Below are 23,204 nucleotides of genomic sequence, written 5' to 3'. Positions count from 1 at the left end.
GCGCCGCATGACTGCAAAAACTTTATATTTAAATACGAGAATCCCTTGTGGTATTTCTAAAGGGATTGTAGAGAAAACGGAAAGTGATCTATCATCAATTACTAAGCAACATACAAATTTATGAATATATTAATCTCTATAAAATATAACCACAAATAATCAAAGAAATAAATCCTTTAAGATCAATAAAAAAAAAATACCGAAAGGAGAAAATTATATACAAAGTTAAATCTAATGTAACGAAATAAAGAAACAATATAAATATGATAATAAAAATACAGAAATATTATTTTCAAACTAATAACGTCAAGATACTGACAAAAATAATGAAAAATGATGAAATCTTCTTAATGGATCCAGAACCTTCGTAGGTATTAATTATTGGATTTGTTGGTGAATTGGAAGAACTTGAATCTAACTGTTGAGACAAAGATGGTGTAGCGGTATTAATTGTAATGGAAGATCTTGTGGATTCAGTATCAATCGATTTACTGTAAGCCGAAGATGGTACTTCAATAATAACACTTACAACTGAAGATATACCAGTAGAGGTAATAATATTACCTTCATTGTCTGTCACTAAAGTGGCAGCACTTTCAACTTGAGTAACTGAGTGACTAGTAGTATGAGATCCAGTCCATGGTACAGTCACAGTTGCAGATAAAATTGAAGGGGTAGAAGAGCCAGTTACTTTGTTATCATTATCATTAGTTGATGCAATCGAAGTACTTGCTGCTACTAAAGAGCCTTCAGATGTTTTGGAAACAGAATTATTATTAGATTTGACTTCGGTGTTTGATGAAGTCTCTTCACCCACAGAGGTACTTAAAAGGCTGTCACTTATAGTCGAAGTACCTCCACTTTGCCCAATTTCTTCATTGTTTGACAGAGATGGGGCTCCGGAGTAGATACTGGTGGATAATGTAGTGGCTGAACTATAAATCGACAAATCTGATTTTCCCGCATTGTCACTACTATGAACTGAAGAGGTTGCTGTTGGTACTTCAACCACAACAGTATCTGTTAAACTGCCAGTTTCGGTATAAGATGAAGTAAAGCTTCCTGACCAACCAGTAGTGACGGTTACAGTACCCTTCTCAATACTTGAAGCTGCAGCAATAGAAGTGCTCAATACACTTGAACTATTGAAGTATCCGCCTGTAATGGAACTCACCACGCTAGGGTTATAAGGAGTTTCAACAATCACAGTCACAACATCAGAGCCAGATTCAGTAACAGTAGTAGTATAAATACCAGTCCAACCAGTAGTGATGGTGGTGGTTGGCTCAATTGGAGTTTCAACAATCACAGTCACAACATCAGAGCCAGATTCAGTAACAGTAGTAGTATAAATACCAGTCCAACCTGTAGTGATGGTGGTGGTTGGTTCAATTGGAGTTTCAACAATCACAGTGATGGTGTCACTTCCACTTTCAGTAACAGTAGTGGTGTAAATACCAGTCCAGCCAGTAGTGATGGTGGTGGTTGGCTCAATTGGAGTTTCAACAATCACAGTCACAACATCAGAGCCAGATTCAGTAACAGTAGTAGTATAAATACCAGTCCAACCTGTAGTGATGGTGGTGGTTGGCTCAATTGGAGTTTCAACAATCACAGTCACAACATCAGAGCCAGATTCAGTAACAGTAGTAGTATAAATACCAGTCCAACCTGTAGTGATGGTGGTGGTTGGTTCAATTGGAGTTTCAACAATCACAGTGATGGTGTCACTTCCACTTTCAGTAACAGTAGTGGTGTAAATACCAGTCCAACCTGTAGTGATGGTGGTGGTTGGTTCAATTGGAGTTTCAACAATCACAGTGATGGTGTCACTTCCACTTTCAGTAACAGTAGTAGTATAAATACCAGTCCAGCCAGTAGTGATGGTGGTGGTTGGCTCAATTGGAGTTTCAACAATCACAGTCACAACATCAGAGCCAGATTCAGTAACAGTAGTAGTATAAATACCAGTCCAACCTGTAGTGATGGTGGTGGTTGGCTCAATTGGAGTTTCAACAATCACAGTCACAACATCAGAGCCAGATTCAGTAACAGTAGTAGTATAAATACCAGTCCAACCAGTAGTGATGGTGGTGGTTGGCTCAATTGGGGTTTCAACAATCACAGTCACAACATCAGAGCCAGATTCAGTAACAGTAGTAGTATAAATACCAGTCCAGCCAGTAGTGATGGTGGTGGTTGGTTCAATTGGAGTTTCAACAATCACAGTGATGGTGTCACTTCCACTTTCAGTAACAGTAGTGGTGTAAATACCAGTCCAGCCAGTAGTGATGGTGGTGGTTGGTTCAATTGGAGTTTCAACAATCACAGTCACAACATCAGAGCCAGATTCAGTAACAGTAGTAGTATAAATACCAGTCCAACCTGTAGTGATGGTGGTGGTTGGCTCAATTGGAGTTTCAACAATCACAGTCACAACATCAGAGCCAGATTCAGTAACAGTAGTAGTATAAATACCAGTCCAACCTGTAGTGATGGTGGTGGTTGGTTCAATTGGGGTTTCAACAATCACAGTCACAACATCAGAGCCAGATTCAGTAACAGTAGTAGTATAAATACCAGTCCAGCCAGTAGTGATGGTGGTGGTTGGTTCAATTGGAGTTTCAACAATCACAGTGATGGTGTCACTTCCACTTTCAGTAACAGTAGTGGTGTAAATACCAGTCCAACCAGTAGTGATGGTGGTGGTTGGCTCAATTGGAGTCTCAACAATCACAGTCACAACATCAGAGCCAGATTCAGTAACAGTAGTAGTATAAATACCAGTCCAGCCAGTAGTGATGGTGGTGGTTGGTTCAATTGGAGTTTCAACAATCACAGTGATGGTGTCACTTCCACTTTCAGTAACAGTAGTGGTGTAAATACCAGTCCAACCTGTAGTGATGGTGGTGGTTGGTTCAATTGGAGTTTCAACAATCACAGTGATGGTGTCACTTCCACTTTCAGTAACAGTAGTAGTATAAATACCAGTCCAGCCAGTAGTGATGGTGGTGGTTGGTTCAATTGGAGTTTCAACAATCACAGTCACAACATCAGAGCCAGATTCAGTAACAGTAGTAGTATAAATACCAGTCCAACCTGTAGTGATGGTGGTGGTTGGCTCAATTGGAGTTTCAACAATCACAGTCACAACATCAGAGCCAGATTCAGTAACAGTAGTAGTATAAATACCAGTCCAACCTGTAGTGATGGTGGTGGTTGGTTCAATTGGAGTTTCAACAATCACAGTGATGGTGTCACTTCCACTTTCAGTAACAGTAGTAGTATAAATACCAGTCCAGCCAGTAGTGATGGTGGTGGTTGGCTCAATTGGAGTTTCAACAATCACAGTCACAACATCAGAGCCAGATTCAGTAACAGTAGTAGTATAAATACCAGTCCAGCCAGTAGTGATGGTGGTGGTTGGCTCAATTGGAGTCTCAACAATCACAGTCACAACATCAGAGCCAGATTCAGTAACAGTAGTAGTATAAATACCAGTCCAACCAGTAGTGATGGTGGTGGTTGGTTCAATTGGAGTTTCAACAATCACAGTGATGGTGTCACTTCCACTTTCAGTAACAGTAGTAGTATAAATACCAGTCCAACCTGTAGTGATGGTGGTGGTTGGTTCAATTGGAGTTTCAACAATCACAGTGATGGTGTCACTTCCACTTTCAGTAACAGTAGTGGTGTAAATACCAGTCCAACCTGTAGTGATGGTGGTGGTTGGTTCAATTGGAGTTTCAACAATCACAGTGATGGTGTCACTTCCACTTTCAGTAACAGTAGTAGTATAAATACCAGTCCAGCCAGTAGTGATGGTGGTGGTTGGTTCAATTGGAGTCTCAACAATCACAGTCACAACATCAGAGCCAGATTCAGTAACAGTAGTAGTATAAATACCAGTCCAACCTGTAGTGATGGTGGTGGTTGGTTCAATTGGAGTTTCAACAATCACAGTGATGGTGTCACTTCCACTTTCAGTAACAGTAGTAGTATAAATACCAGTCCAACCTGTAGTGATGGTGGTGGTTGGTTCAATTGGAGTTTCAACAATCACAGTGATGGTGTCACTTCCACTTTCAGTAACAGTAGTAGTATAAATACCAGTCCAACCTGTAGTGATGGTGGTGGTTGGTTCAATTGGAGTTTCAACAATCACAGTGATGGTGTCACTTCCACTTTCAGTAACAGTAGTAGTATAAATACCGGTCCAGCTAGTAGTTATGGTGGTATGTGGTTGCGGAACATCGACTATTACAGAACCAGTACCTCCTGGGGTACCTGGAATAGTCTCAGTAGTAGTGTATGACAGACCCCAAGTGGAAGTCAAAGTAGTAGTAGGAATTGGAACTTCGACGATGACTGTGTCAGTACCACCGGAACTAGCAACGATAGTAGTGGTAGTGGTACTGGATCCAGTCCATGTAATAGTAGTAGTTACAGTAGGAGTTGGAACATCGACTATGACAGATCCAGTACCTCCTGGGGTACCTGGAATAGTCTCAGTAGTAGTGTATGACAGACCCCAAGTGGAAGTCAAAGTAGTAGTAGGAATTGGAACTTCGACGATGACTGTGTCAGTACCACCGGAACTAGCAACGATAGTAGTGGTAGTGGTACTGGATCCAGTCCATGTAATAGTAGTAGTTACAGTAGGAGTTGGAACATCGACTATGACAGATCCAGTACCTCCTGGGGTACCTGGAATAGTCTCAGTAGTAGTGTATGACAGACCCCAAGTGGAAGTCAAAGTAGTAGTAGGAATTGGAACTTCGACGATGACTGTGTCAGTACCACCGGAACTAGCAACGATAGTAGTGGTAGTGGTACTGGATCCAGTCCATGTAATAGTAGTAGTTACAGTAGGAGTTGGAACATCGACTATGACAGATCCAGTACCTCCTGGGGTACCTGGAATAGTCTCAGTAGTAGTGTATGACAGACCCCAAGTGGAAGTCAAAGTAGTAGTAGGAATTGGAACTTCGACGATGACTGTGTCAGTACCACCGGAACTAGCAACGATAGTAGTGGTAGTGGTACTGGATCCAGTCCATGTAATAGTAGTAGTTACAGTAGGAGTTGGAACATCGACTATGACAGATCCAGTACCTCCTGGGGTACCTGGAATAGTCTCAGTAGTAGTGTATGACAGACCCCAAGTGGAAGTCAAAGTAGTAGTAGGAATTGGAACTTCGACGATGACTGTGTCAGTACCACCGGAACTAGCAACGATAGTAGTGGTAGTGGTACTGGATCCAGTCCATGTAATAGTAGTAGTTACAGTAGGAGTTGGAACATCGACTATGACAGATCCAGTACCTCCTGGGGTACCTGGAATAGTCTCAGTAGTAGTGTATGACAGACCCCAAGTGGAAGTCAAAGTAGTAGTAGGAATTGGAACTTCGACGATGACTGTGTCAGTACCACCGGAACTAGCAACGATAGTAGTGGTAGTGGTACTGGATCCAGTCCATGTAATAGTAGTAGTTACAGTAGGAGTTGGAACATCGACTATGACAGATCCAGTACCTCCTGGGGTACCTGGAATAGTCTCAGTAGTAGTGTATGACAGACCCCAAGTGGAAGTCAAAGTAGTAGTAGGAATTGGAACTTCGACGATAACTGTGTCAGTACCACCGGAACTAGCAACGGCAGTAGTGGTGGTAGTACCTGAACCGGTCCATGTAATAGTAGTAGTTACAACAGGTTTTGGAACGTCGACTATAACTGTTGCAGTGTTACCAGGAGTGGCAGGTATTGTGGTTGTAGTTCCATAACTTTCAGTCCAGGTGCTGGTAATGGTAGTAGTTGGAATAGGAACTTGTACTAAAATTGTTTCAGTATTGCCTGGGTTGGTGTTATAAGGTAAGGTAGTTATTTGAGTGGTAGGTCCTGTCCATGTTTTTGTCTCAAAGATAACGACATTACCATTACCTCCAGTAACACCATCATTATATTTTTCCCAGTTAATAGTAACTGAATTATCAATGGTTTTAGATGTGCCTGCACAAACATACTTGTTGGTATAAGTTGCAGAAACAGTTCCAGTATAAGAAACAAGTGCGTCAATGAATGGTCTATAACCTGCAGGAATATTTTTGTAGTTAACCGTCAATGTATTCAGATTACAAGATACACTGTAACCAGATGGCAAAGGAGAAGCATTTTCTGGATAGTACCAAGAATTAATCTCGTTCGTCATATTGTATTGGGCTGACTGACAGATCATGCCGGCGCTACCACCTGTGATTGTAATTGCCAAGGTACCTGACTTATATCCATTGGGACATGATCCAGCTTCCAAAAAATGTAAATTCTGATTCACTGAAGGAACGTAAGTATTGGCGACAACGATATTATTAGGATCAAATGAAGTGGCTGCACCTCCTTGGAAGTCGGCAGTAGTCGAGAGAGCGTTGTCTCCATCATAAAATGTAACAGTATTTGTACCAGTAGTAAAACAAGTAGAATCATCCATGGAAGCTTGATATGCAGATCCACCAACATTGAAAGCAACAGGGAAAGAAATTGATCCAGTAGCCTCAGTCGAAGAGGTAACTAAATTTGTAACTGTACAAGCTAATTCTGAGCTTGCCAAAACAATGTCTCCTCCCACAAAGTTACATGTAGCAAAAGCTTGAGAATTTACTTGTAAGTTAATTGAAGTAGATGCTGTAGTAAATTTAAAAACACAAGGTAAATTTAAAGTGAAGGTATCTCCAGCAGAAACTTTGCTTCCATCAATACTCCAGCCTAAAGTAGCTACCCAACTAGGATTTTGAGGATAAATTGCCGGATAATTTGCAGCTGGTTGGTATTCTAGCGAGTCAAACAGGGTAAATATTCCTGTAACTTGCTGAGCCAGAACATAAGCAGTGCAAAATATAATAAGTGCCAATCTCAAGAAGATCATCTTATGCTTTGATTCGAAACCAAATGTTTGATATATTAATTTTCAGAAAATGGAAACAATGATACTCAATTATGAAGGGAATTTTCCCAGTATTTAAATCAACAGTACTATAACCAAGATTAAAATATTTTTGAAATGCTCATGTATGGGACGATGAAGTGAATATGGTAGTGACATTCTAGATGCAGTAACATCATAAATATTTAATTACATTCGAAAATTAAAGTTAAAAAATATTGACGATATGCGTATGAACTCCTATAATTAATTAATGCAATTAAATTAGAAGAAGCTTTTAAGAAATTCAAGAAAAGGTTAAAGTATTGCATTAATAAAGCCAATCCGGTTGACACATGAAGAAGTATGAGAAATTACTAATTAAACGGGTCTTACATGAAATTCGTTTTAAATTTTACTAGGCCGGGCCCAATAGTATAACTTTATTTGAATTCGTAAACCTTAAGTTATTCTAAGTAGGTACTTTTGCTTCACACCGTTGCTAGACAACTTTTTTATTGCATTGGAAGGGTTTACCATATCTATATTTTTTGACTGCGACAAAAAAAAAGGTTTTTCACCCAAAACCTTTTTAGAAAAATATTTTATTTTGTGAAACAAAACATGCATGGAATTCTAAGTTCGTTAAAATTTAAATCCCTACACAAAGAATAAATTCTCAAGTTTTTACGCCATGTAAATAAGATCATAAATATAGAAACTACTACATTTCAATAGACGAAGAAATTCCAAAACAAAAGAAGAAAAATTGATTTATAAGTAACACTTTGAATTCAAATGAACATTTCTTCTAATAATTGATTATCGAAGATATTTACAGCACCAAATTATATATTAGAGGGTATAGCAGATTATTGAAGTAATCAACAGCAGTTACGGTTCTTGCCGTAAAAGCATAAAGCATGAACAATTTAGGTACCGGGATTCATGGCGTGCTATTTCGGTCTTAAGCGTGAAACAAATACAAAATAATTTCATGTCATTTAGTTTTTCTTGAATTCTAACCGTAAAGGCTTAATTTTAAATGCGATAATTTTTTTTATTAGGTTTATTGCAGTGAGCTAGCATTCCTTCATGAGGAGTATGGCATATTCGATGCTCCATTCTTGATTCTCTGAGCTTATTTCTCCTGATTGTGGTAAGAATAAGGTATAGCACGTTGTACTAGTTTAAAGTGAATGAAATTATTTAATGTACAGAAAGAACCCTTTTCTAGAAATTTAGGGTTTGAATCCGATGCCAAGGAACAAAAGGCATTTTAGGTCTAACGGTCTACAAAAAAAAATTTCATTTTTAATGAGCCGCATACAATGATTGTACATGGCCCCTTGGCAAGGTGGATGCACCGTTGGTGGGGAAGATGGTTTTCTTACTCTATTTTAGAGTTAATACTACGAACCCTACACTTCAGAAATTCATATGATGAAAATGTTGTTCCTTGACGAGCTAAGCATAAAACTATGGTTGCTGAGTGCATTAGATTTACAGCGAAACTTTGCAAACCTTACTTCATAGGCATTAAAGGAATGTTGAGTTTCTTAGGCATTCTCCATCTTGAAATTAGCCTTAAAGTAGATAAATTCTCTTATTTACGTTTAAAAACCTTTTTCTAGAAGGATATTATTTATAGAATTATTTCTAATAAGAATCTTATAGACACAGGTTTAACATTTATCGGTTTCAGTCTAATTCACTTTAATCTTAAATCAAAAGCTGTAGGTTTGTCGGTAAATGCAGAATAGACTAGGCATCCGTTTACTAATTTCTTGTAATATTGAAAATAGATACATCTGACTAAAAAAAAAAGAAAAACTGAAACTTTAACCCAGAAATTTTATGTTACACAAAGCAGGGCGCAGAGGCGAAATGCATAAGACGTCCCGGAACATGAATCATACAATAATACCCTTAAGTAAAAATTTTCCAGAAAATTAGGTGTACAAAACTCGTTTGTCATTTAAAAGCTGATCTATGCATGAAATTGAATCCATGTTTATTTGATGCGTCCATTGATTGCTAGCAAATCTCATTGTTAATTTGTTTCGCTGTTCTCGGATCTACAATGCTTCTTTTTTGTAGCAATAAAGGGTTTGCAAGAAGAAGTGGAAAATAGGGGTCCTAGAAAGGATGAGTAAGCTTGATCATTTTTGAATTTATCTTTATTTTATATTCAAAAGCTTCTAAACACTCGAGACTCTACAAGCCCCTTTAAAATGAAAAGTAATTAAACTAAGTAGATGTTTATCTATTACCAAAAAAATCAAGGAGAGCTTTTATTTAAAAAATCCTAATTATATATATTAATAAGAATTCAAAAGTTTTAGTAGAACACTTGGTATTTTTGTGTTTCTTCAAAAGCGTGGAGCCACCTTTGAATTCTATTTGTTTCTTCAAAGAATGGAGTCACCTCTGAATTCTATTTGCCTCAAGCGCATTCCAAACCAAATATGCTCCCCTATCACAAGACAAATTCATGAGCCTTGCTTAAGCCCTCAAGGGCGTCTCTCATACACTTTAAAATAATTGGTCAGTGCTAAATTTGCTTAATTTTATCTGTACCTCAAAATATTTTTAATTAAATTTCCAAGATTTCTCAGCGGCATATAATAATTTGTAATTAGTAAAAATTACATTCGTCTAAATGGTATTCGTCAAGTTAAGTATTTTCGTAAATACCGACCCTTTTCAATCCTATCAAAATATTTTAAGGCGACTATTCTTACCAATCTCTGTAGAAAAGCAAGGCGTCCACTATGATTATTTCCCTGTCTTAGAATCCCTGCATAGCTTTGATTAGCGGTACTTCAAAATCATATGATTCTTTCCAAACTTTCGTCCCCTTCCTTATCTTTCGAAGCTGCTGATTTGAATATTGAAACTCTAATCATCATGAGTTTGTCAGGAAACAAATCATTTTTTGTAATAGTCTTGGAACACCCATCGATTGGACATTGTGCAGATGATCCGTGGGAGAATTGGGCTTCAATGGAGCTTTTCTCAAAAGTATGCTTACATTTATTTGAACAAACCGGATCCCTGAAAAACTGAAGCGAAATAGGATCTTTTAATGATACTTTCCCTCCAGCCACATTTAATTCTTCGTCGTCATCTTCGTCTGGAATTGGATCTTCCGGATTCTTAGATATGAATGAAACATTTTTTATAAACTGATAATCCTCATTAGCCCGAAGTATTCTTCGATATTGATCTTCTTGCCCTGAACTATTAAGCAGTGTATTCATAAAATCCACTAGGTTTTGAGGTCTGTTTAGACCATTATTTTCTCTCATTAAAGTATTTAATTCGTCTTCGGTATATTCTGCTTCTTGTCGCATTTGTTCTTTGATGCTTTCTTTAGCTGTCCTTAAGCTAGATCTATATGTATCCAAATCAAACTTAATTTTGATCAAATTTTCTAAATTCTTAAGATTAGAATTAAGATACATTTCGTCAATACTCCATGTATATCCTTCAGCAAAATTGTTGATATATTTCTGAGTATCTTTGACTATTTGCTGCATTAATTCGTCAATATTAGAATATACATTACTATCGACCTTACAAGCCATTTCTAAATCCCTCATAATACCTTTATCCAAAGGTACATAGGAATTTAACGGGAACCATGATGGCCTTTCTAATTTAACATTATCTACCATTCTATATGTAGTCTATCTGTAATACCTCAACATATAGTATCAACTAGTCAAAATAATTCAAGAGTCTTAAAATAGGCGCGTCATTCTCTAGCCAAAGTGCACGAAAGTTATATTTTGCAGTTAGGGCAACCATCACAGCATATCAATTACACCATAGTTAATCAAACATACAAATTTTAATTATAAAACATTTATGATTTAAATATAGAGTACTGGAGTGTAGCTTCATTTTGAGTACAAGGAAATATATATGGATTTTCATTCTGAGGATTAGATGGACACAAATATGACTCTCGCTCGACAATATTAATCTAGAAACGACTAAATAGAATATTCAGTCTTCTTGTTGGCCGTGTGGTTAATTATATTCTCAGAGATATGAATTATAATACATAGCTAAATTTAAGTTTTAATAGAATCACTTCTTAATTCCGACATTGAAGTCTGAAGGAATATTCTCTAAAACCGCATACTACAATATGCTTGTGAAGTATTGGAAAAATGCAGCTTTGTTCAATTAAAAACTTAGATAAATATTTGTATGTTCTTATTCTTTACTCTACTGAAAATCGCATATTATAAAGTACTAAAGTCAAAAACTCTTCAAAATCGCATCTGCAAAAAATATAAGGTTCATCTTTGCTTCTTCATTTAATTTGATTTCATGAGCAATCTTCCAAACTCCACGTGGAAGCTTCATGGATTGTTCTTCTAAAAAAATATCATTAAGATATAAAGAAAATAGGATAAAAAAAGAAAAAATATTACCATTTGGTGTAGATATATTATAATTTATGAAAGATTATCTTCGTGATTAAATATCAACCCTTTCGCATGTTACCCCGATTAATGGAACTGCACAAACGTTAATTAAGATGGTAATTTTGAACAAGCCCTACATAAGGAGTGTATATTATTATCTAACACATTTGATGTGTGATTATAAATTGTTAAGCCATATTTGAATGGTTTACTGTATATATGACAAATGAAGGCACTGCTTTCTACATTGGGGTAATTCATGTATTTTCCGAATTTACGATATGCGGGTACTGTATAAAAGACGGATTAAGATTATAAAGTTCGTAATTATTTTTAAAAGTTTAATTAATTAACGGGGAGCAATTGACACATTTCTCATAAACATAAAAAAGAACATGAATGTTAATACATAGTTAATACATAAACAAGTCATGTTAATGTCTAGTATACAATTGCTGAAAAATAGTTACTTCACTTTATCATTCTATTGGTCAATTTAAATCCTACTCTTTACACGGTTAAATCCTTGATAAACAGATGTAATAGATTCAAAAGCCAGATGTGTCTAGAAATATTTTTTTTGAAACACTTTGACACAAACTTGGCATTATAAAATATAAAGTGCTACTTGACCAAAAAGAATTCCGACTTTCCTAAATATGTCTAGCTGCATTCAAACTAAATATTACTTGTGAGTTAAATGTTGTAATTTCAGATACAATGAATTTATTTAACTATAACAATCCCCCTATCGTTTTTAAATATTATGACTCTAAGTTTAGTCACACACTATTAACGAAATGATTAGTTTTAAATTACTAGCATATTTTTGTTTCATTGGATTAGCGTTGTCCGATTATACTACTAACATTCAGCTTGCTATGATTAAAAGTGGCACCAGCGAACCAATCTTGTTAGGAATTACGGAATACAGTGACGGGTGCTACTTGGTGCCTGACCCAGATTCCCAATTGACATTTTACTATGATAATGTTGCAGATAATTTATACACTCAAGGGGGTTTAGTTCTTAATTCAGATGGAGATGACGATAGTTTAATTTTTCAATCCGTTGCACTTAATGGAGGGGATTTCTTCTTTTTTCAAGAAGGAGATGTTAATCAGTTAGCTTATACAGAAGTTGCAGTTTATTATCTTGTAACAACAGACATTGGAACTGTCATATCAGTCGATGACGACACAGGTATCCCAGTAATAATAATCCAGGTGACAAGCAATGGTTCCCTGTCAAGTTCTTCTTTACGCAGTTCTTCGTCTGACAATGCATCTTCCTCCGATTCTGAAACAACATCGTCTACTTCCCTTGATTGTGAGTCAACAGACTCCTCATATTATAATACATATGTGTCATTTTTTTTACAAGTGGCTTCAAGTCTGAATTATATATATTTTGAATTAAACTCACCTGCAGAAAGAATTGTGATGTTTACTCTTGATTCAGAAGGAACTTTGCTATACGACAATAGTGCGAGTATACCTCCTGGAAATGCTGGTACAGTGTTTGATCTCCTTTCACAAGATGATCTAGAGAATACCCAATTTTCAATTGTTAGTGCGGAAGGCAGTTTGTATTTGCAATATGCCGGTAGTATCACATTCTTTTATTGTATCACAACAGGTACGATTGGGTTAACCAACTCTGCTGAATGTCCTGCAGCGAATATTTTAGTTATTGATCCGGTTTATGCAACCTCTTACGATGGGCCAAACTATTGTTCCCTGACATCTTCACCTTCATCGTCTTACTCGCCTTCATCGTCTTACTCGCCTTCATCGTCTTACTCGCCTTCATCGTCTTACTCGCCTTCATCATCTTACTCGCCTTCATCGTCTTACTCGCCTTCATCATCTTACTCGCCTTCATCATCTTACTCGCCTTCATCGTCTTACTCGCCTTCATCATCTTACTCGCCTTCGTCATCTTACTCGCCTTCATCATCTTACTCGCCTTCATCATCTTACTCGCCTTCATCATCCTATTCATCGTCGACTTCAAGTCATGTGGATTCTCACTTGTATTCCTCATCGTCAGAAGTATCTAGTTTTTTTAATTCATCAAGCTCAGCTTCAAGTTCTTCAGCGACTTATTCTGCATCTGTGTCATCATACACTTCCTCAAGCATAACATATAGCTCCAGTTCGTTGTATCCATCCCCCGAAACTTCTCCGAGCAGTTCACCTGCTGTTTCATCATCTGAATCAGTGTTCACTTCCGAATCGACTGAGTATTCAAGTTCATATTCTTCTTCTTATAGTACTTTAAGTATCAGTGAATCTGAATCCTCTAGTTCGTTAATATCATCTTCCTACCATCCATCGCTGTTTTCATTCCACTACTATCCTAATTCAACAAGTTTGTCTTTCCTGTCCAGTGCTTCACTTACGTCATTAAGTTCATTCCCGTCTGCTCCATTGTCTTCTGCATCTGAAACAACCAGTAGCACTGGAAGCTCTAGCTCAAACTCTGAGTCACTCACTCAATCTAGTATAAGTTCAGTTTACACTGGGTCGTCATACCTTTTGACTTCTTCATCCTCAGCTAGCTCGGGTGCACCAACTCTCAATTCGGGATCTTCATCATCGCCTCAAACTTCAGAGAACTCTTCTAGTGTTGAGGTGTCCAGTGGTATCTCCACGGGATTGACTTCGTTTGTACCAACCTCTCTGGTTCCATCTTTATCTTCATCTGAATCTCCTAGTCAAACTACTTTTACTTTCCAGATCACTGCCGTTGCCAATCCTCCAATTGATTATAGAGAGGATGTGTCTTGGAACGGAAGCGCAATAACGCTCCAGGACAACGATGGTCCATTATTTGAGTTAGCACTTCCAGGAGGATTTATCACTTTAGCTGGTTTATTCCTTCAGGCTGATGAATCCACTGGTCTCTTCTTAGGCAACGCTCCATTGGGCGGATGGCTGTTTGTTGGTGATCCTATTTTATCTTTGGAAGATTTCGGTACGGAATTCTACATCTGTCCCGAACAGGCTGTTCCATTGCAACTTTCGCTGATGGCCACAGATTGTTTTGTTGGTGAGTTGCATATATTTGAGGCTGCTCCGACATCTACTTCCACAACTTCTCCTAACTCCGAGCCATTATCAGGTTCGAGTGCTACATCTGGTGCACCTAATAACAATATTTCTAATACAACTGGTTCACAAACTTCTGGTGTTGGGTCTACCATAACCACTACTTATACCTCCAATGAGATTATCACTATAACTCAGTGCCCTGCCACCGTTACCAACTGTCCTTTAAACTCAATCAAAATCATCACCATACCATATACTATTACAACTACATATTGTCCTGAATCTGGTGTAACTCAGCCAACTTTCACTTCTACCTATACCTCGGCTGTTGCAGTAGTGGAAGGAACAGTAACAAAGGAAGTTATCCGTACTTTTACCACAACTTACTGTCCAGAGTCAGGTAAGCCTGTGGAATCAACAACTACATCCTTAGAGACACAAGTTATTGGTGAACTGACAATTATTGTGACACATGTGATAACACAAACTATTAGTAATTTAGTTCCAACATCTTACACAACGTATGAAGTCTTCGAAGTAACTGTTTCAAATGGTGGCACCAATTCTATTGCTACAATAACAGTTCCACGTATTATTAGTACTGATAGTTTAGAAGCAGTAAGTACAGGTAATTATTCCCCTATAACCTCATCTTCTCCTTCAACAGCTGTTCCACGTATTGTTAGTGCTGATAGTTTAGAATCAGTAAGTACTTCTAATTATTCTCCTATAACCTCATCTTCTCCCTCAACTGCTTTCACTTTTACAACCTTTAATGGTGCGTACAGACTTATTGGGTCCTTAAGTTCTGTACTTATTTCTTTCATTTTATATTTGTTCTAATTCAATTTGATAGTTATTTTTTCTGTTATGAATACATATTATGGATGTCTTTAGACTTCCCTTTTGTTCTTTTCCGTTCCTATTAATATTTAATAATAGCGACTAATAAGTGTATTAGTATTTATTAAGTAGTATTACTGTAATAATTGACTCTGTTTCGAAATCACCTGGACTCTTGAGTATCAGTCCAACTATATCCGATATTGAGGAAAATACTGAAAACACAGTCCAAAGTTATTTTATCTCCACGTTCTGTAATCGTCAACTCCTTGTTGCTATAAACACTAAGTTTCAAATTGTTCCTTTTCTTGATCGTTAATTCCTAAACCCGTTCTATACTGTAGAGACCTTCTCCACCATTCAAATCCAGTTAAACTCTTAGGAGTTGATATACTCTCTTGTTTACTATTATTAGATTCCTCCATAGATAATGTGACAGTAAATGGTTGAATAGTTTATCGAATATCTCGATTCACCTCCGAAAGAAAAATTGACAAACTGCATACACTTTTTTTTGCATCAATTAGCATCTAAAGATACGCTGCAATATAACAATAAACTAATAATGGTTTTCAATATATGTGCTGCCGCAATTCAACATAAGGTAGTTCAATCTTATATTGAATTAGGAGAATTCAATACAAACTCTAAAGATCCTAATGGTCATACCCCAATACATGCAGCAGCTTCTTTACGGTCAAATTAATTTAGTTCAATATTTAATAGAAAAGGGTGGTGATATAAATATACCAGATAATGAAGGTGATACTCCATTACATTATTTGAAGATGTTAAAATTGCTAAATTTATAGTGGAAGAATTAAAAGAAAATTATAAATTAAAGAATGAAGATGGATTAACGGCTGCACAAAATAGAAGAAAATGATGAATTTTTTTCTTCTAAAGTGGCACAATATTTAATCTGTTTAAGAACAATCATCCTATACAAATGTTTTAGAATCACTACCTGGAAATATTGATGGTCATCAAGTAAGATATACTTTGAAAAATGATCCTGATAATGAATAAGAACAACTATCACCAGAAGAATTGGAAGAAAGAAGAAAAACGAGTCAAGCCAAAATATTTTTTATTTTTACGTATCGGCAAACAATACTGGAAAATGGCTCAATACTGCAGTGTTATTTTTTACCACCTTGAAAAATATGCCTATAAATGTGTTATTTAATTTGCTGCCAGCTATGATATTTTTATACGTACGGTACACACATCTTGAATTGAGTAATCGAAAGTAATTATGTGGATACGAAACAGTTCACCCATGTTATCCATCGGAACACAATAGTCAATTTTTTCGGATTTTAGTGCTTAATTTTACAGGCTTCGGAATCACACCAAATCTATATATTTATATGGTAATTAAATATTTGTGTTGCTTGCAAATATGTAATTATCATCTTCGATGATGAGTCAAGTAGAATCGAGATTATGCTATCGCAGATCTTCCCGCACAAATGCAAAAAGTTTTTACCTCAGCACTACTCCTGGTAATCTGCCACACCTATAGGAAAATGTCATTTTCAACTACATAGAACACTTCCCATTTCTTCTATATTGTAAGGTAAGATAGTTAAAATAATCTTCTCTAAAAATAGATTAAAAAGTACTTCATCAATTGACAAATCTCATATTTAGCCAATTTAAGATCCAAGGGATGTGGGGCGTGCATATTCTCCAATCAGAATACGCTTTAGGGCTTAAAGGTGCGGTATCTTAAATAACCTAAATCGAGATTTATTATTTAAAGGTAATTTAAATATTACTTATATTGAGCATAATATAATATGTAGAAGCAAGAAACTGTAGATCTAAAATCGTATACGCTCTCATATCTATATGGAGAAGTATTATTTAAGCATTGAAATGAAATCAATCAATTAAATCTATTGTGGGAAAATTTTGCTGTGTGGTACAGCGGAATTTCAACAAGAGTCACACGACCATTGTAATTTGAAGACCATAATAAAAATTTTGTGTTATCCTGCCGCGTCTGTGAAGTGGGTTTAAATTAGGCAGTTACGTACTATTAAACTGTTACGTACTATATAAGAACATCTACTTATGGGTGTATTGTATGATCGTATTAATAACCAATAAGCTTGAAAGTTAATGCTAGCATAATATCTACGTCAGCATTTTTGATCAGAAATAGCACCATTACATGTTGCCTAATATTTTGCTTATTTTTCTTAATTTTTTTTTTTTTAACCTTTACTTCTTTTTTCGGAAGCCTCTTCGAGGAGTGCCTCCATGAACAATTAGATCTCTTCTAGGGGCTAACAGGAAGAGCTATGAGATATAACCAGAATAATTGATGTCAAGCTCCATATAATTATATCTGAATAGAATTCAAAATCGCCGAAGAAGAACGGATTATTTGAACCACAACAATGGAGATTCAACAATTTACACATATCTCGAACAAAGACCATCTTATTACATAATCTGCTGTAGCGTATCTCTGTCGCGAGAGATGAAATTAATCTAAATAATTTTTGAATAGGTGGTGGTAATTTGTGCATTTCTTCTACTCTGTCTTTATCTTCTTTTTGATCTTCATCTACATCTACATCTTGACTTTTAGATCCTCTTTTATTACATCTCGACCCACAACATCCTCATCCCCATCATCATCCACATCCACATCTATAATATATTACGTATACAACAAATCTTTTATATATCCCATTCGCTTATATACCCTTGGAACTGTTGTCACACGACATTAATTTTTTAAGATACATTTATAATAGACACATTATACATCCTATAGCATGTCTTCGCTAAGTCCAAGCTTAAAGTCTTTTATAGCATCAGGGCCAAAATTAAAATCAAAAATTTTTCCCTTAAAGGGTAAACAAAAGCTTGTATTCTTTTTAGGTTTAGCTTGTTGGATTTTATGTTTAAACCTTTGGATACTTACACACTATGATAATTCCCTTGATTATTTCGTTAATTTTGAATCAGATGATGATTCAGTATCTATTGATTATGATGAAGATGAACCAGAAAATAATTGGACATTTGAGTCAGAATCCTCAAATAATAAAGAATATAAACCAGTAAACACTTCAATCCTTAATGATGTGTTAATTCAAGCTTTACAAAGACAATTAGATATTTATGATGAAAGAAATATCGAACCAATCTTTTCCACTAATTATGAGACTATTGCCAATAATCATGATCAAAAGATCCTTTCACTCTTTGCCAATTTGAATTTTAATGAACGTTGTGATTTATATTTTGAAAATTTGTATCTGGTCGATCATAATTGGTCCCTTAATCCCAATGAAGATCTTCCATTGCAAGATAGATGGCAATTTAGATTTAACGGTTGGAGAAAGGAACATTTCGAAGAGTTAAAGAAGAAATTTATTGAAGAGAAAAAGATGAAATCTGAAGAATTTGAAGAAACTCAACAATTTAGTGAATTTGTACAAGAAAATTATAAAAAGTTTTGGAGTCATATGTTAAAAACTGAACAAAAGCTTCAGGATTATTTGACCCATTTGAGAATCTTCAATAAATGTTATATTACCAATGATACTCCAGAATCAATTAAAACTCAAAGTGACTTTATAGCGTTACAAAAGGAGTTAGTCAAAAATGATTTAAAAATTGATAAGAATTTTGAAAAAATTCCAAAGTTTGTTAAATCAAAAGGTGAACAATCGGTAAGACTGAGCTCTTTCCATGATTGTTCTGATATAGAACAAAGAGTTTATCCTTGGTTATCCTTTCATTATCCAATTTATGAACGTTGGAATGGTGAAGTCTTGATGTCTCCTCCAATTTTAAATGAAAAGTCTGCTTTATCCAAAAATATAAAAGCAGCTCCTGCTAATAAGTCTCCTTATTCTCCAATAAAGTCTAAATTCACTAATAATCAACCATGTTTCCTTAATCGTTTTAAAAATACTGCCAATGGTAGAGGTTTGGTATTAACCATTCATGACGGTCACGCCGAGGATACTGTCAATCTTATTAGATTATTAAGGGCTCTCAATAATAGATTACCAATCCAAATTGTCTATTTCAATTCTATTTCAGCTGAAACCAAAAAAAAAATAGTAAAGGCTGCCCGTGAAAAATTCTTTGATTTACCAAAATCTTTCGAATCAGTAGCTCATTTATTCCCAGATGATTATCTTCATCCTAAAGATGGAGGATTACCAAAACAAGAAATATGGTTTGTTAACGTTAATAATGTTATTCATGACAATTACCGTAATAAATTTAGAGGCTGGGGTAATAAATTTTTAGCTACCATATTCAACTCCTTTGAAGAATTCATGTTAATTGATTCTGATACGGCATTAGTTAAGCCACCATCATTTTTCTTTGATTTACCAGGTTATAAAGAAACAGGTACCTATTTCTATAAGGATAGAACCACTAATGACTTTAGACCAGATTCAGATGTAATCTTTTTTAAGAAGATTGCTCCTTCAGTAATGGATTCTTTAATGTTTAATATCCCTCAAGTTACTTCGTTCACACTTAATAATCATGTTTTTTCCGGATTGAAACATCAAATGGAAGCCGGATTGGTTATTATCAATCGTTCTAAGCATATGGGATCAATGTTAATGATGCCTCAATTACATTTTGCTGAGCCTGTTAGACTAAGATCACATGGTGATAAAGAATTATTCTGGTTAGCTTTCTCTGTTAATGGAGATGAAAATTACTTCTATAATGATAACAATGCTGCAGCCATTGGAATAATTGACAGTACAAGAAGCAAACCAGATGGTACTGAATACGAATCTACCGAGATTTGTTCACCTCACCCTGGTCATGTGAATGGTTATGATGATACTTTAGATTGGTTTAATTCAGGATTCCATTTCTGTGGAAGATATAAGGCTGTAGACTATCCTCAAGATTTTAAAGATAGAATGGAAACTCTCTCATATATTCAATCTGTAGATGAGATGAGGGCTTTCTATTACAATGCTTTACAGATCGAGTATGCTGCTATTCCACCATACACCAACCGTAATGAAATGGAATTACCTAATGATTTTGGTGAACCAATAAAAGGTTGGGTCAAACATCAAGAAATCTGTCATGGGTATCAGTATTGTGCTTTTGATTCCATAGGTGGAGGTGATAATATACATAAAGGTAAATTAATCAAGTTTGATGATACTTCAAGATTACTATTCCAATATTATGGTGATATTTGGGTTGGTAATGAGTAATCCATTAAATTCCGTTAAATTTCACAGTAACTTTCATCACCAGCATTAACTTATTTGATTTAGTGCACTGTTTTCTTTTATATTTAATTTTATAGATCTTATACTATCCAATAAACACAGCTAGTTAAAAAATGTCAGCCTCTTGTCTTCTTGCAAAGCAATGTTACAGTAAAATATGACAGCAGATTTATTGTATTTCTTAGGATCTTCTTTGACAAAGTATAACCTTATTTAGTGTTTAACTCCTCATAATTCTGCATATTTTTGCGGCAATTTCTCGCAAAACTTGAGTTCCCAAAAAGTGATTCAAATCTTTACTTGAAGAGGGTTTAAATCATCTCTAAAATTTTCAAACCTAGTTTTAACTTTTATAATGATTAATAAGACCTTTGATAATGGTATTTTGCTTGATAATTTAGTATTAAGTATTGAAATTAGACTTAATCTGGTCTGTGGGCTTTACAATTCTATATAAACCCGTGATCCCAAGCACAGGACTTTCACGTGAAAATCACGTGATATAGAGTCTCTGCCATCGACATCAAAAATTTTCGTCCAACAAATCAGCCGGTCTAGTATAGTGGTTAGTACACATCGTTGTGGCCGATGTAACCCAGGTTCGATTCCTGGGACCGGCATTATTTTTTTGCAGTAATTTCATCATAAGAATTGTATGAACAAGTTATTAAAATATATATTAAACACAATTAAAATTAAAAGTATAACAATAAACAATTATAAATTAGCGAACAAAATAAGAATAAATACATATTATATAGATCTATGCAGAATAAGAATTATTATTATAGCAGGGTAATAAGTAACATGACTCAAGTATCAAAAAAAAATCAAATTAATTATCATCTTTCTTTTGCTTATGCTTAGTCAAGAATTTGAGAGGGAGTTTTGCAACCTCTTCTAATGACTTATCTGGATTAAACTTCTTATCAGAGGTTTTATCAAAACCATAACTTTTAGATAATGGAGGACTCTTTGTTGAAATCTTCAGAGATGATAAACTCGAAGATAACGTTTCAATTTCAGATTTTGACTTTGCATCTACTTTATCCACTGGAGTAGAATCATCAATTTCAGATGAAGGAGGATCATCAAAGACTCTAGTTGGTTGTCTTTCTTCTTTATGTTCCCACGGGAAAATAGGAGGATTCTGAGAATAAGAAGGTGGTAAAGCACTAATGAAGTCTGGATTAATACCTGAATCCCATGCATTTGTATATTTACCAAATTTCAAATTATATGCTTCACCTTTTGGAAGACTCAATAATTTTGATTTAATATCAGTAGTATAGAATTTATTGAAATCAGCCCACCAAAAATTATGGAAATTATTTAAGTCAGAACTTAAGATATCTTCAGCATGCCAAGGTTTAAATTTCCCAATAAAATGTAATAAATGAATTTGATCAAAAAATCTTAATAAAGCAGGATAATATTGATAAGCATTAGTATAATTTGGAGTAACATTAAATAAATAAGGTAATCTTAACCAATTAGAACCTGAAGAGGATATATTAAAGAATTCATTTAATAAACCTTGATCAGCTCCATCAAAAGTACTATTATCAGTTGCAGAAAATTCAATTAATTTATCAAAGACTTCAGGATCAGGCTTTAAGATTAAAACTCCAGAGTTGAAAATATCTGGCCAACCAGAATCAGGACTTGCAACAATTTGAGTTGATTTCAAATCTTTATATTTTTCAAATAATCCATCTAATGATTTTAAAGGTAAAGTATCACTATCAAGATAAATTAAAGTATCATAGTTATGTTGATTCCATAATAAAAGCTTAGAAAAAGTAATTGATAATTCTTCTCTACCTAATTGATCAACTACTTTTGCTAATGGAGCATTAATCAATTTATCATCAATTGGAATGATTTCATCATAAACTTGTTCAATTAATTCGATAGAATGATCAGATAAAGCAGATTTATCTAAAAGAACAATTAATTTATGAACTGTTTTTAAATCAGTCTTTAATTTTTTGGCTAAAGTCAACGCTCCTGGTAAATAGGATTCGTTGGTTAAAAGGGTTACGTAGGCAGATTCTTTAGACATTGTAATGAAATTTAAAGTATGATCTAATGAATTCTAATATGGACTCTATAAGGATGTTGAATAGAAAATGTCAATTATAATGAGATGCAATTGGTCTAACTTCAAAATAATTGCTAATTGGAATGTTCAAACAAATCAGTATAAGAAGGAATTAATTAGGATTTATAAAAATCTTGTGATGTTTGTTTGTTTATAGGGGGGAGATAAATTTTTGTGGTAAAATGGGGCTTTTTTTTTTAACTTACGAAATTCTCGCTAGTGGTGGGGATTTCCCTTTTTTTCTGGGTCGGCGAAGGAGGAACAGAGAAGCCGACTTGTGATAGGCAAGTCGTTAATTAAGTAGTATTAGAAACTAGTAAACAGGAAGCGTATCTAGCGACAGGCTGCTGATTTGTAATGGTATTGTATTATAGCTTATAGAGAATATGATAATTTAGCGAAACCACAACTGTAAGTAGTTAATCTCAACAATTTCATCGTACGCTCGGGCGGCGTACATATGTGTGTGTTTGCCGCGTGGCTAGATCAGGGTAGGGGAAAAACAGTTATCTTCGGTAGTTAATTATTTAACCATTATTTTATCCACTAGTGTAGACACCAGAATAGCCAGTAGACCAGTAGACCGGTAGACCA

The 23,204-nt window shown here is 35.3% G+C and overlaps 5 protein-coding genes and 1 non-coding gene across 6 annotated transcripts; 3 read left to right on the top strand and 3 right to left on the bottom strand. All coding sequences in view use genetic code 12, as the record gives it.

Annotated features, from left to right (window-relative positions):
* Positions 1 to 110: 110 nt before the first annotated feature.
* RJT21DRAFT_132115 (cell-wall agglutinin N-terminal ligand-sugar binding-domain-containing protein) lies at positions 111 to 6,933 on the bottom strand. Its single transcript, XM_064883110.1, has one exon. It carries the CDS (start codon positions 6,917 to 6,919, stop codon positions 293 to 295), a length of 6,627 nt encoding a protein of 2,208 aa, XP_064740850.1. The 5' UTR covers positions 6,920 to 6,933; the 3' UTR covers positions 111 to 292.
* A 2,807-nt stretch (positions 6,934 to 9,740) lies between these two features.
* Positions 9,741 to 10,699, bottom strand: MMS21 (SUMO ligase). Its single transcript, XM_064879769.1, has one exon. The coding sequence runs from the start codon at positions 10,594 to 10,596 to the stop codon at positions 9,748 to 9,750; it is 849 nt and encodes a 282-aa protein (XP_064740849.1). The 5' UTR covers positions 10,597 to 10,699; the 3' UTR covers positions 9,741 to 9,747.
* A 1,459-nt stretch (positions 10,700 to 12,158) lies between these two features.
* Positions 12,159 to 15,257, top strand: RJT21DRAFT_111257 (uncharacterized protein; the record flags this gene model as incomplete). The annotated part of the gene is made up of 1 exon (XM_064879976.1): positions 12,159 to 15,257. The coding sequence occupies one exon, from the start codon at positions 12,159 to 12,161 to the stop codon at positions 15,255 to 15,257; it is 3,099 nt and encodes a 1,032-aa protein (XP_064740848.1).
* A 2,669-nt stretch (positions 15,258 to 17,926) lies between these two features.
* RJT21DRAFT_10325 (alpha-mannosyltransferase) lies at positions 17,927 to 20,620 on the top strand. Its single transcript, XM_064879766.1, has one exon. It carries the CDS (start codon positions 18,053 to 18,055, stop codon positions 20,486 to 20,488), a length of 2,436 nt encoding a protein of 811 aa, XP_064740847.1. The 5' UTR covers positions 17,927 to 18,052; the 3' UTR covers positions 20,489 to 20,620.
* Positions 20,621 to 21,054: 434 nt separating this feature from the next.
* RJT21DRAFT_t27 lies at positions 21,055 to 21,126 on the top strand. Its single transcript has one exon. It is a non-coding gene; the product is annotated as a tRNA-His (tRNA).
* A 37-nt stretch (positions 21,127 to 21,163) lies between these two features.
* GLG2 (Glg2p) lies at positions 21,164 to 22,877 on the bottom strand. Its single transcript, XM_064880592.1, has one exon. It carries the CDS (start codon positions 22,569 to 22,571, stop codon positions 21,342 to 21,344), a length of 1,230 nt encoding a protein of 409 aa, XP_064740846.1. The 5' UTR covers positions 22,572 to 22,877; the 3' UTR covers positions 21,164 to 21,341.
* Positions 22,878 to 23,204: the final 327 nt, after the last annotated feature.

The sequence above is a fragment of the Scheffersomyces amazonensis genome (genome assembly GCF_036850825.1).
Source record: "Scheffersomyces amazonensis strain UFMG-HMD-26.3 chromosome Unknown RJT21scaffold_1, whole genome shotgun sequence".
NCBI classification, from domain to species: Eukaryota; Fungi; Ascomycota; class Pichiomycetes; order Serinales; family Debaryomycetaceae; genus Scheffersomyces; species Scheffersomyces amazonensis.
This window is presented reverse-complemented; position numbering and strand designations above follow the sequence as displayed.